Here is a 13385-nt window from a genome sequence, read left to right as displayed (position 1 = left end):
TAAGCAAAACAAATTTCCTGATCAAAAAGGGGGGAGAAGAAAATAAATTAATCTGGATTGGGGGAGGTGCCTTAGATTTTCTTTTAGAAAACTGGTGAATAGCTGGAGAAATTGTTGTATACGAATGTAAGTGTAAGAAGTGACAAAAGAGACAGTTTTATTTTAAAAAAAATTTTTAAACCCTTACCTTCCATCTTAGAATCAATACTGTGTATTGGTTCTAAGGCAGAAGAGTGGTAAGGGCTAGGCAATGGGGGTCAAGTGACTTGCCCAGGGTCACACAGCCACGAAATATCTGAAGTCAGATTTGAACCCAGGACCTCCCGTCTCTGGGCCTTACTCTCAATCCACTGATCCACCCAGATGCCCCCAAAAGAGACAATTTTAAAGAATCCCAAGTAGTAGGAATTAATTGCAAGGTATAGTGGAAATAACCAGGAAAACAATTTATACATGGACATTATAAAGAAAGACTTAAGAGTTGGAATCAAAGTAATGACCAGTCATGTTTCCAGAAATGGATGGTGAAGCATGTACTCACGTCCTGAGAGAGAGGATGGGCACAAAGTCTAGGCAGTGTCATATTTTGGGGGCATGACCACCATGGATATTTGTTTTGTTGATTATGCTTGTTCATTATAAGATTTTTCTTTTCTTTCTCCTAGTTAATTGGGGATGCTGGCTTCTCAAAAAAGGCCATGGAAACAATTTTGAAATACACAGAAGAGAACAGAAGTTTCCTTCAGAAGGAAGCTTAGCCAAGCAAGATACTTTTGAAAATAAGAATTTAGTATATTTTTGTAGAATTTAGTATATTTTTTAAAAAAAGCAAATTGTGTTAAATCAAGATTCAGTTTTAAATAGAATCTTGTTTTTGTGTACTGCCTTGTGTTTGGGAATGCCCTTTTTGGGGTGGGGGATTTCAGTTTAGAATGAAAAATAAAATAAAATAAGTTGTGGATGTTTGATTCAAGCAGCAAGTCTTGGGGGCCATGTATCACAGGTTAGATTTTGGTTAGCTCCTTAGCACCACCCATAGGGGGTAGACTCCAGCTCACCTTGATTATTCCTTGAGCAATGCCTTGATTAATAGCCACAGCGATGGCTATACGACCCTTCTGATCGGAGTACAGAATCCGTGCTTGGGAGCCTACCACCTAAAGGATAGGAAGCATAAGTCAGTGAGGATCAATGGCTTGGTTCCTCCTTAGTGGGGTCAGACAGAAAACTGAAATCCACTCATAGTCCCTCAATGCTGCAAAACAAAGAGCTTTTCTCCAAGAAGGTCAAAGCACCTTGGTAGGTACAATTCCATTCCTACTCCTGAGATCCCAAGGTGGGGATAGTATATAGTGATGGTGAAAGTGGACATAAATGTTGCTTCTCCTCTTTTTATAAATTGGAAAATTATGACATGGCCATCATCTGATACATCCATTCAGCTCCTTATGGACAGTATCTTGACATGTTAATTATCTTTCTCTGCGCTTCTCTTTTATGAGAGGCACCATGACATAGTGTTTAGAGAGAACCAAGAAGCCCCAAGTTCAAGTCCCACCACTGACACATAATGATTGTATAACCTCAGGCAAATCATTTAACCTCTTGGTGTTCTAGGCAACTTTAAGACTATATAGATTGCAGAAAAATTGCTTACCTGCATTGGAGGAGAGAGCTTGCTTTTCTAGAAGTTCTCAATATTGGTGAAATCACTTGTCTGATCACTATTCTAATCCTTGTGTAAATATCTTTCAAATTCACTAAAAATGTCACTCTTTTTTGGGGGTGGGGTGGGGTGGGTAGGGAACATATTTATGATACTGCATTTTTTAGAGCTAAGAATTTTGCATTGTTAAATTTAAATGATACCCTACAATGGCTTATTTTCCTATAATGGTAGATCCATTTGGAATTCACAAAATCTCAGAGATGGAAGGACCTTGGTCCATTTTGTCCCATATCTGACTAGCAATCCCTTCTATAACATTACCCAACAAAGTGATCACCCAGCTATCTCTTGAAGACCTCTCATTGAGAAGGAACTCACTACCTCCCTGAACTAATTGTTCTACTTTTAGATGACTCTGATCAGTGGAAAATTTATTTTTTTCCTCCTAGCCAGCGTAATTCTGCTTCTCTATTAACTGCTACTCATTGCTTCTTACATTTATTATTGTAACTCAGTAGACTTATAAGCCAAATTGCACTTTTATAGGACCCCCTTTCATATATTTCAAGCCAGCCATGATGTTATCTTCAAATCTTTCCCCCTCAGGTCTTGCTTTCCAATATCCAGGAGTCATTTGTTTGTTTGAAAGCTCACCCTAAGAACCTGTGCTGAGTACTTAAAAAAATTAACTCATTTGATCCTCATAGCAAACCTGGGAGGTGGATGTTATTATTATCTTCATTCGTAGAAGAAGAAAAGAGAGGTAGACAGATTAAATATGATAATATTTATAAATATTATATTTATATATATAATATGTATAAATAAAATAAATTTTATTATATTTTACATGTTATATATTATATATTTATTATTATATTATATTAATATATTATATATAATATATAATATAATATATAATAATATATTAACTATATTTTATATATATTTTATTATAAAAAAAATAAAAAATCAGGGTCACACAGCTGGTAAAATCCAGATTGATGCTGGATCGGAATTCAGGTCTTCCTGACTCTAGACTCAGGGATCTATTCACTGTGCCAACGATATTCCTGTTAAAGGTGCTTAGTTTTGTGTCTGTGTGTGTGCTTTGGACTCCTTTGGCAATCTGGTGAATCCTATTGAATCCCTTTTCATGATCATTTTTAATGCAAGTGCATTTAAGTGCAAAAAATAAAATAAACAAGATTGTGGAGGAATTCAATTTAGATTAAATTAATTAAAATTAAAATTAAAAATAGAATTAAATTATTTAGAAATAATTTAAATCTAAGTAAACTGTATCTACAACATACCCTGCAATACCAGGCTGCTTTGTTTGTTTGTTGGATTGGTAGGTTTATTTTTGCCTGAGGAAGGGTAGGATTTGAACCCTTGGTTTCATTGGTAGAAGTAATTCTTTGGGTCAAGACTCTCTCTTGGGTCAAAGCTCACTGATGCCAACCAGCAACTTGTCTATCACATATAATTTTAGAGTTTCCTGGGGGCACCAAGAGGTTGAGTCATTTCTCCATCGTCAGCAAGTCAGGATGTGCTAGAGACAGGTCTAGGGCTAGCCCCCTCCACAATGTCATGATGCCTTTCACCTATCTGGTTACCATGTCAAAAAAGAGGTGGCATATCCTTGACAATCATGACTTCCCCTTCAGATAGGTGTTTTCATCACTGGGAGATTTGGAAGAGAAAGGCAAATCTGGGGAGTGAGTAGTTGGTTGAGAAGATGCTGCTGAGAATAGAACCCGAATTTCTGGATCATGCTTTAAAATAAAGACATAATGAGCTTGGGCCAGGGATAGAGATGAAAACACCACCTGTGCCCTTAAGGTCTTTGGTTTCTTTGCTTAGAATCAAATAATGTTTTTGGGATCTGCCAGCTCTCTAACCCTCCTTAAGAGATGCAACCCCTATTTTGCAGAAACAGGGAGAGGATGATTGATGAGCATCACAAGACATCAGGAACAGCCTGTAACTGCGACCCAGAATAGGATGTAGTGGACTCCTTCCAGCCCCTACTCGAGGCCTTCAAAGGCTAGATGGACACTTGTCAGAGAGGAAGAGGACATTCTCAGCTGCCCAAAGGTTGCACTAGTAGCTTCTGAAGTCACTTCCTATTGCATTTCTGGGATTCTGTGAGTTCAGTGTAATATATCTGACGGACCATGTTTGCAGCCCTTAAAATAATCATTTTTTTTTCCTACAATCCACTTACTAGCTTGTGTTTCCCAGCTTCCTGAATCCAGCGGATATTATCTGCATATTGTTGCTTCACAGAATCCTTCACTACAACAAAAAAAGAGGAAAAAGGAACATCATGAAGAATACTGAGTACTATTTTGTACTTATTTATTTATTCTAATAGGACAGCTAAAAAGTTTTGGGGATAAAGGGTTGGCTTTGGAATAAGGAAGATTGGAGTGCAAATTCTGCCTCAAACATTAGCTGTATAACTCGAGGTAAATCACTTAACTTCTGTTTGCCTCAGTTTCCTCATTTGAAAAATAGGATTAATAATAGCACCTACCTTCCAAAGTTGTTGTGAAGGTCAAATAAAATAATATATATAGGAGGCAGTTGGGTGGCTCAGTGGATTGAGAGCCAAGCCTAGAGATGGGAGGTCCTGGGTTCAAATTTGACTTCAGATACTTCCTAGCTGGGTGACCCTGGACAAGTCACTTAACCTACATTGTCTAGCCCTTACTGCTCTTCCACCATGGAATCATTAAGTGGTATTGACTCAAGTTTGGAAGATAAAGGTTTTTATAAAAAATGTCAAAATAACATATATAGAGAACTTTTCAAATCTTAAAAAAGGGGCTTTATAAATGTTAGTTATTATTTTTTAAAGTTCCCTAGCTCCATATGATCTAAGAAACTGCTTATTCCTGCTTCTCTCTATCTTCATTGTCCCTTCTACATTTCATTTGCTCATTAGGAATGTCCTGGGCTCAGAATCTGTCTGTTCTGTATTCCTAACCCAAACCCAATGAATGATGCTTGTGTTATTTATGCCTCGTCTTGCTTCCAAAGTCCTTGTTGTAAGGTGTAGGGATTGAGACCTTTGGAATTCTACAGTCCATCAGCAACTATAGAATTCCAAAGGTCTCCCTTTACAATCCCTACAAAGGGTCAAGAGAAATCATTTATAAAACTCTTAGTAGGTATTTAATAAATGTTGCTCCCTCTCTCTTAATCTCCACTTCATTGAGAAGGAGAACTCTCACTTCCCAGAGGAGTTTGTTGCACAACCAGAAGATGGACAGGGAGTTAGTAGAAGCGAAGAAAGTCAGGATTGGAAGAGACTTGAGAGCTGGTTTGATCTCACAAGATTTCAAGGGAGACATGGTGAACAGGGGGAGGTCTTCCCATTTTGCAAATGGGGAAATTATGGCCAAGAGACTTATTATGTAGACCACACTCCTCCAGCCTCACTTTCCTCATGGGTTTGATGATCTTTAAGGACCCCTACCTCCAATGCATAGATGTTCAAGGGTTGCTCCCAGCTCTGACATTCTATGTTCTTGTGTTCCTTCTAGCTTTAATAATCTAGGCTCTAAGAGAAAATCCTAATCACCTCAACTGCTTGTAGGATCCCCCTCAATTACCTTGTTTTTATTTTATATTTATTCTATTCTATTTATTCTATTCTAACTCCAAGTTACCCTTCCATCTCTAACATTTTATTTTCTTGAGACTCCTCTCAACAATGAGGTTCTTTGTTCTTGGGCCCCTTCCATTTCCAACATCCTGTCTTTTAAGGTCTCTTCTGAGATCCTGAGAGTTCATTATTCCTTTCTATGACATAATAATCAGACTCTAGAGTGCCTTTGATAGATTAGCAGCCCACCAGTTGTATGAATGTATGTATGTGCTCATAGTGGACCCTCCAACAGTGGCAGTATTACCTCCACGCTTGATTGCCTCCTCCAGAACTGATGTAGCCAGTTGGTCTGTGGTCACCAAATCCTGGGGGTCCCCGGATGTACAAACCCATCGGAAAGGTCCAAAGCCCAGAGAAAAAATGTCCCTGGAAAATATAAAATGCTTCAGTTGGGAGGCATACTTCAAGTTCCTGCCTTATTTGTCCTGGCCTCTGGCAGTGCTTTCCTTTCATTAGCTAAAGCACCAAGAATCCAAAGCATCTCCAACAAATTAATCTGAGCAGAAAGGGCTCTGGGTGGTTATTTCAAAATTCTCAAAAATGTTTGTACTCAGAAAAATAGCAAAAACAAAACAAAACCCACACAAGAAGCATGGGCTATAATGTAGCATAGTAGCTGAATGTACAGTCCCAGGGAAACAAGGCAGAATTTTGAAATGGAGAAAAAAACAAAAGATGCTGAATTTGGACTCTTGATTTTTGAGTCTCCACTCTCTACTTTCTACCTATATGACTATGGGCAAATTCCTTCCCCTCTCTACATTTCAGTGTTCTTATCCATAAAATGAGAAGGTTAGATAAGGTAATCTCTAAAGTTCCTTCCAGCTCTGAATCTTATGGCCCAATAGTTCTAAGTCCAAGAGTACCTGAGGCAGGAAAATTTAAAAATCTCTCTGAAAGATGCATTTACTAGTCTTTAGAGGCAGCGCCCAGTAGAGGAAAGAGCAACTGGGATTGGGAGGAGGGATAATTGACTCCCAGGTCTGCAATGGAGTCATAAATTCTCTAAGCTGTAGTTCCTTCCTCTAAAAACAATATTGGGAATATTAGGAATAATTTTTGGCTGATGTGAAGATGAAATCAGAGAGTATATACACATATATTGAAAGATATTAAGAGGTATAGAAATGCAAGAGTCTGTAATTCATATTCTCATCATTATCATTTCTCATCTCCCTCTCCTTGAAGGATGGTGTGGGAGGGGAGATGGGAAAATATCTTATCCCTAAAACAAAGAACAGGAATCAATTATCAATAGGCTGATGGTGGGGGCTGTGTGTGTGAGTATACACATATACACATATACATAATGTATAGATGCATAGATATGTTATATATGTATACACACATATGGATGTGCTAAATAATTCTCGTTTTTTGTGCTTCCTTTAACTTCTCTGTCTACCTGAGGTCCCCTTTCTCTTTACACCTTTATTTCATGATGGACTAGTACTCCAAAGCTGATCTCTGGCTCTGGTTATGCTAATAATATGCTTTATGAGCTCAGAAAAGTTCATCTGATCTCCCTAGACCTATTTTTTGATCTGTTAAAGGAAAGAGCCAATCTAAATTATTAGATTAGTATAATGCCTTTGTCATATGCCCTTTCCTCATTTCCATTGTCATCACCCAAATTTAGGTCTAATAAGACCTTGCACCTGGAATATTTATTGAAAAAGCCTTCACATAGGTCTATCCAGTCTCTTCTTTCCTGTAGTTTGCCGGCAGATTAATCTTTTTGAAACATAATTCACTTGTTCAAAAATCTCCAATGACTCCTTGCTCTAAACTTCTTACCTGTCGTTTAGGATCATTCTAATCCTCCTTTGCAGATTTATCAACCATTAATCCCCTATATGAACTCTTATTATCTTCAATGATTACTAAATGTTTCATAGTCATTCCCACTTAACTGTTCAGCAGTACATAGTGGGTTCTTAGGAAATAGTTATAACTTGGCTCCCCAAATCAGAAGGCCTGCCCCACAGATCTTCTGGGTATTACTTAAAAATGATATAGGCTACTTCTGCCCATTTTCTCTTACCCCATTATATGCTGGACATAGGATGGATATCTGAATTCTGTTTTATTACCTCCCTTTTTCATTACATCAGCACCTGTAGGCAAATCACAAACACAGCAATACACAGAATGGTCAAAACAAGAATAAGAAGTATAGGATAAATTCCCCAATGACAAAAAAAAAATCTTCCCCCGAGGCATTAATCTCTTTATATACCAGTATAGTGTATAATGCATCCATTCTTTCCCCCCTTCCTAAACAGCAGTCAGAGACAAGACAGAATTTGTTTATTCATTTTTAAAAATCCTTACCTTCTGTCTTAGAATTGATACTATCCATTCCCAGCTAAAAGAGGGATAAGGGCTAGGCAAAAGGGGTTAAGTCACTTGCCTTCAGCCACACAGTTAGGAAGTATCTGAAGTCAAATTTGAACTCAGGACATCCCCTCTCCAGGACTGGCTCTCTATCCACTGACAGCAGGCACTTATTAAGCACTTATTATGTGCCAGGCACTGGACTACCCTCTGGAAATGCAAGAAGAAGGACAGAACCTACCCTCAAAGAGCTTACATTCTAAGGAGAGACGACAGCATAAAAAAGAATCCAAAAAGTAGGGAGGAGAGAGAGTAGGGGGCAGGCATAGAACTCCTACTCTCCAGCTTCTCTTGTCCCTTTTTGTTCACATATCTCAGAGTCCACAGATTCCTGGTCCAAGGCACAACTTGGTTCCCACCTCATTATCATTTACATAGTACTATAACTACAAGAAAGACTTTGTTGCTATTGTTTTTAGAGACTTAATGTATGAAAAAGCACTTGTTAAGTACTTTCTACGGATATGCTAAGCACTGGAGATAGAAAAGTAAAATAGAGAGAAGCATAAATCATATAAAAAAATCTACTCTTCCATTTACAATTAATTTCTTCCTTTTCTCCTTCCCTGGGCTTAAAATGTTTCCTTTCCTGCATCAAGAAAAAGACCCATGTGGCAAATGTGGAAATGTGTTTTGCCTATTTTATAATATGCAGCATATAAAATATTATTAAATAATGAGTATCATATGTCTTGCCTTCTCAATGAGTGAGTGAGGAGTATAGGAAGGGAGAGAACTTGGAACAGAAAAAAACAAAACTTTAAAAAGAAGAAAAAGATCTACTTTTTGAGATAACATAGGATTGAAAAAGTAAAAGAGCTTGTTAACCATGAGGGAAGATTATGTCTGTACCTTTTGGATATTGAATGATCAATTTTCCCCCCAAAATTCAATGATTTTGTTTTTCTTCTTAAACATAAGAACATTATGATTTTCATGTTAACATAAAGACTAGAAAAATAGTCAACTTTGAAAGACTTAGCGACTCTGATCAACACAATGACCAACCAAAATTCCAAGGGATCATGAATAAACATGCTGCCCATCTTCAAAGAGAGAACTGATGGACTCAAGTGTAGATTGAAGCATATTTTCCTATCTTTCTTGTTCTTGCCTTTTTTTGGTAACATGGATAATGTATAAATTTGTTCTGCTTTTCTTACTTTCTTAATAGATGAGTGGGGGGGGAGTAGAAGGAAAGAATTTGGAACAGAAAATAAAATAAATTTGATATTTGAAAAAATTTAAAAACACATAAAAAAGTTAGAATTGCCAACAAGGATCATTTTCTTAGTTTCTCTTGACTCTTCAGGGAGTTTCAAGTGGTGGTTTGGAAAGTGTCATAGTTGAACTTCCTAATATCAGTATCAGAGATTATGAGAATCTCCAACCATCAAGTTTTCCCTTAATAACTCATAGGCAATCTATCATATTTGAACTTTCCAGACTACTCCTGGACCTGTTTAAATTAAGTGTTCTATCTTGTAAACATTTGGGGCATACTCACCGGCTCTCTGAGCTTCCAAGAGGAAAGCATTGCCATAGTCCCAGAAAAAGAAGCTTTTCTCTGAAAGTCTATTAATTGCTGCAACATGCCTCTTCAAACTGAAACAAGAAAAGGAGAATTATACACTCAAAGGACCTTAGAATTATTATAGAATCTCAGAATTGGGAGGGACTTTGAGCAACAACAAAAAATATATTATTTTTACTATGTGCGAGACTGTGCTAAATATTGAAGTAAAATCATCCTCGCCTTCCAGGAATGTATAGTCTAATGGATAGCAGAGTAAGAGGCTAGGGAGAAATATACACAAGTAATCATGGTAGAAGGAAGAATGTGTGCTGTGTAAAGGAGAGCATCTAATCACAGTACTATGAGATACTTGTATAATATTGCTCTCTTTTGGAATCAGGTAAAGAATGTGAGGAGTTATTAGATTATAGACTCTAGAAGGAGAATCCTAGAAGCTCTCTCATCCAGCCTCCTAATTTTGCAGAGGAGGAACTTTTGGGCTTAAGAGGAGCTGATCTTAGAGGCCAGTCTAGTCTAAGCTCTCTGTTAGCAGTGTTATCAGAAAAGATGCTAATGCCATGGCTAAGAAAGCAGCACTCAGCAGTAACAGATCTGTGAGTACTATGGCTTAGGAAAGCAGTGATTCTCACTGTGGTTAAAATGCATTTTGGGTTAACTTTGCAGAATTTTGCAATAGTTGAGATATTTAAAGGGGAAGAATGTGAGTGTGAAATCCCCTACCCCCTTTTTATGAGTATAATAGTACTAGCCTTTATGATTATAACACAAATAATGTGGTTTGCTTCATATGATTTATAAACATTAGCTAAGAAAAATACAGTTTAAAGGTGGTATCAAATCTTGCTCACAAGCATTTTGATCTTAAGCTTGAATCCACAAAGTTCCAAACAAGCCCACTATACCCTGTTACAAAATCATAAGACAGGAAGTGGAGGGTTGTTCTTGGGTCCGAATGTATCAGGGGGTGAAAGTGTCAGTCATACATTCATCCATCTAATTGCTGACTCCTTGTTGTCAGAGAAAAATTAAAACAAAACGTTAGATCCTGACCCTTTACTGAAAAGGTCAGTAATAATAATAGACATAAAGTTACCACCCATAGTGACTTTTAAAAATATATTTTCTGACTTCTTCAGCACTTGCACAATCTGTCCATGTGAAAGATTTTGTAGTCAATCTGTCTTTTATGACAGATGTCATTAGATTTCATTTAAAAAGGCTATCTCCTAAGGCTCAGAGTCTCTACTTCTGATCTTGATCAGGATCCGACTTTATTGAGAGTTTGACCTCCTTTCAATAAACTTCTTTAGCTTGGAGCTTTTGCATTGGCGTTATAAATTTTCAACACAAGAAGGATGGTTACAAGCTGCAAGTATAAACTTAGTCCGGTCAACTTTGATGCCTTTAGGCAGTTTGGTTTGTTATAAATTCAAAAATCTACTCCAGGTAATCTTTTGAGGATTGGAAAGGGTAAAACTGTATTATTATTGGCAGTTGAAGTTTTTCAAGGGCAAATTTCCCTGGTATTGGTATATCTCTGGCTCTTCAGGAACAGTAATCAGTGATTAGCAGAAAGGGAGCTGGGGAAGTAAATGTGTGTCCCTACAAGTCTTCTGTACATGCCTCTTAAACTTGCATCACTTCATGTTGACACTGAATGTTTTTAAAGTTGCACATGGCTCTATGACACACTAGGGGATTTGGGGGAAAGTTACCAAATATCCAAAGGTTCTGTAAAAGAAATTCCCTTTACCTTTCTCTCACCAGGTCCTGAAACTTGGCTGGGTCTGTGGCCATGAGCTGATTGGCTTCCTGAAAACTGAGCTGTACAGGATAATATCCCCCATTGAAAGGGTTGTGGCAAGAGGTCTGGTCAGATCCCAGGTCTACTAACAGTTCCCCAGTTGTGTCCAGCTCATAGACCAGCCTCTCCCTGCCCCATGAAGAGATGAGAGAGAAAAGTAAGGATAGAGTCAACTTGTTATTCTTTTATTATGAGTATTTCAAAGGTTTCTTAATTATTTTTATCATATTATACTGATCCTCTGTGAGACACCTAGGAATATGACATTTGACATATGAGATGATGAAGAAACAATTCAATATAATATAAGGTTGACCCAACAACAATAGGACACATATCCCTAAGAGTGGGGACTGATTGGTGCTAAGCCATGCATGGTCTTTTACCTTGTTCTCCTTTATGCCCATTGCCAGAATGACTTCCAATATGAAGATTAGGTTAGAGAAGAGTCTCGTCTATGGACTCAAGAAAGGAGCAGATTGTTAGAGTCCAACTAAGCCCTGCCCATTGGAAATGCTGCACCTAAGAGAAGCTGCATCTAGATTTTTTAAAGAAAAGACTTCCAAGTCATGAAGTACCAGGAGTTTGGAGTTACCTTGTGCCATAATGTGTATAAAGTACATATGCCTCATTACCCTGAACTCTAGGGTAGAGCCCACTCTTACTGTAGCTGCTGTGTCTATTTGAAGGAGAATGTCCCTTAGGTTTTGGGGAAGAATAGGGCAAAGGGTTTTGTATCAAGTGCTCTTGCTATGCCATCTTTTTTTTTTTTTAAACCCTTACCTTCTGTCTTGGCGTCAATACTGTGTATTGGTTCCAAGGCAGAAGAGTGGTAAGGGCTAGGCAATGGGGGTCAAGTGACTTGCCCAGGGTCACACAGCTGGGAAGTGTCTGAGGCCAGATTTGAACCTAGGACCTCCCATCTCTGGGCCTGGCTCTCAATCCACTGAGCCACCCAGCTGTCCCCTTGCTATGCCATCTTAGTAAATGACTTTGTTAAAAATAAGTCTGCTGATAAGTATTATCTTATTTAAACCTCACAACATTCCAGGCAGTAGGTGCTATTATTACCTCCATTTTATATTTTAGAAAATGGAGTTGGGCAGTGGTTAAGTGATTTGCTCAGGGTCACACAACTGATAAGTATCTGAGGTTGGATTTAGATTCAAATCTTTCTGAATCTACATTCAGAAAACTATCCACTTAGCTACACAGAATGTCTGCTTTTTCATAATAATAAACTCATTTATATAGTGATTTATGATTCCTAAAGCTCTTCCTAGCAAAGGGTTGGTTGTTCTTGAAGTAATATCCCCATTTTATAACACCTGAAATTTTTATAATACTTAAAACTGTATTACAGAGTTCCTCCATATTTATTATCTCACTTAATCCTCACAAATAGCAAAAAATACAATCTGAACCTGGAAAAAAGAAATTAATAAGCAGGCCAAATCTCAGTGTTGAATGAGGAAGATTTGAAGATGCCACTTTTTTTTTTAGGCCCCAGAATTTGAAGCCTAAATTATTTGGCCAGTTGCCTGAAATTTCCACTTTCTTCTTTATCTATACAAAAAAGGCCAGGAGATAGATGAGACCACAATCATTATCCCCATGGTACTGATGAACACAGAGACTCAGAAAGGAAAAATGACTTAATGATGATCTACAGTTGATAAGAGTAAATCCAGTCCCTTTTCTACCCTATAACCAAATTTCACCTTTACTCCAGAAGAGGCCATTTGAGCCAACCCAGGCTCATAGGGGCTCTTACATTCAATTTGAACTTACCAAAGATCAACCACATTCCCATGGTAACCCAGGCTAAGAGGCATTTTCTTCTTTCTTGCTTCCCTAAAATAGAACCATAATGGAACTAGGTAGCATATTCCAAACATGTCAATTACTCTCACTTACAGCAACCTCTATTGGCCCACCAACATCAACATCAACACCAATATCTACCTACCTACCTATCTATCTATCTATCTATCTATCTATCTATCTATCCATCTATCCATCTATCTATCTATCTATCTATCTATCTATCTATCTATCTATCTGTCTGTTGTTTGTCTATCAATCCAGCTGTCTGTCTATTCGTCTGTCTACCAATCCATCCATCTATCTATCTATCCATCTATCCATCCATCTATCTATCTATCCATCTATCCATCCATCTATCTATCTATCTATCTATCTATCTATCTATCCACTATCCATCTATCTATCTATCTATCTATCTATCTATCTATACACACATATATTTATATATACATATATATATATTTAAGCCCTT

The 13385-nt window shown here is 37.6% G+C and overlaps 1 protein-coding gene across 1 annotated transcript in view; it reads right to left on the bottom strand.

Annotated features, from left to right (window-relative positions):
- Window positions 1-13385, bottom strand: part of UROC1 (urocanate hydratase 1) — a 60079-nt gene that overhangs the window by 19529 nt on the left and 27165 nt on the right. Inside the window, exons 10-16 of the mRNA XM_001376999.3 lie at window positions 12878-12940; window positions 11036-11215; window positions 9253-9350; window positions 7393-7465; window positions 5593-5714; window positions 3900-3970; window positions 1059-1157 (exon numbers count right to left, since the gene is read on the bottom strand). Coding sequence (XP_001377036.2) covers window positions 1059-1157; window positions 3900-3970; window positions 5593-5714; window positions 7393-7465; window positions 9253-9350; window positions 11036-11215; window positions 12878-12940 — 706 coding nt within the window. The remainder of the gene's footprint in view (window positions 1-1058; window positions 1158-3899; window positions 3971-5592; window positions 5715-7392; window positions 7466-9252; window positions 9351-11035; window positions 11216-12877; window positions 12941-13385) is intronic.

Source organism: Monodelphis domestica, chromosome 7, assembly GCF_027887165.1.
Source record: "Monodelphis domestica isolate mMonDom1 chromosome 7, mMonDom1.pri, whole genome shotgun sequence".
Lineage (NCBI taxonomy): Eukaryota > Metazoa > Chordata > Mammalia > Didelphimorphia > Didelphidae > Monodelphis > Monodelphis domestica.
The sequence above is the reverse complement of the archived record's forward strand: the minus strand, read 5'-3'. Positions and strand labels throughout refer to the sequence as shown.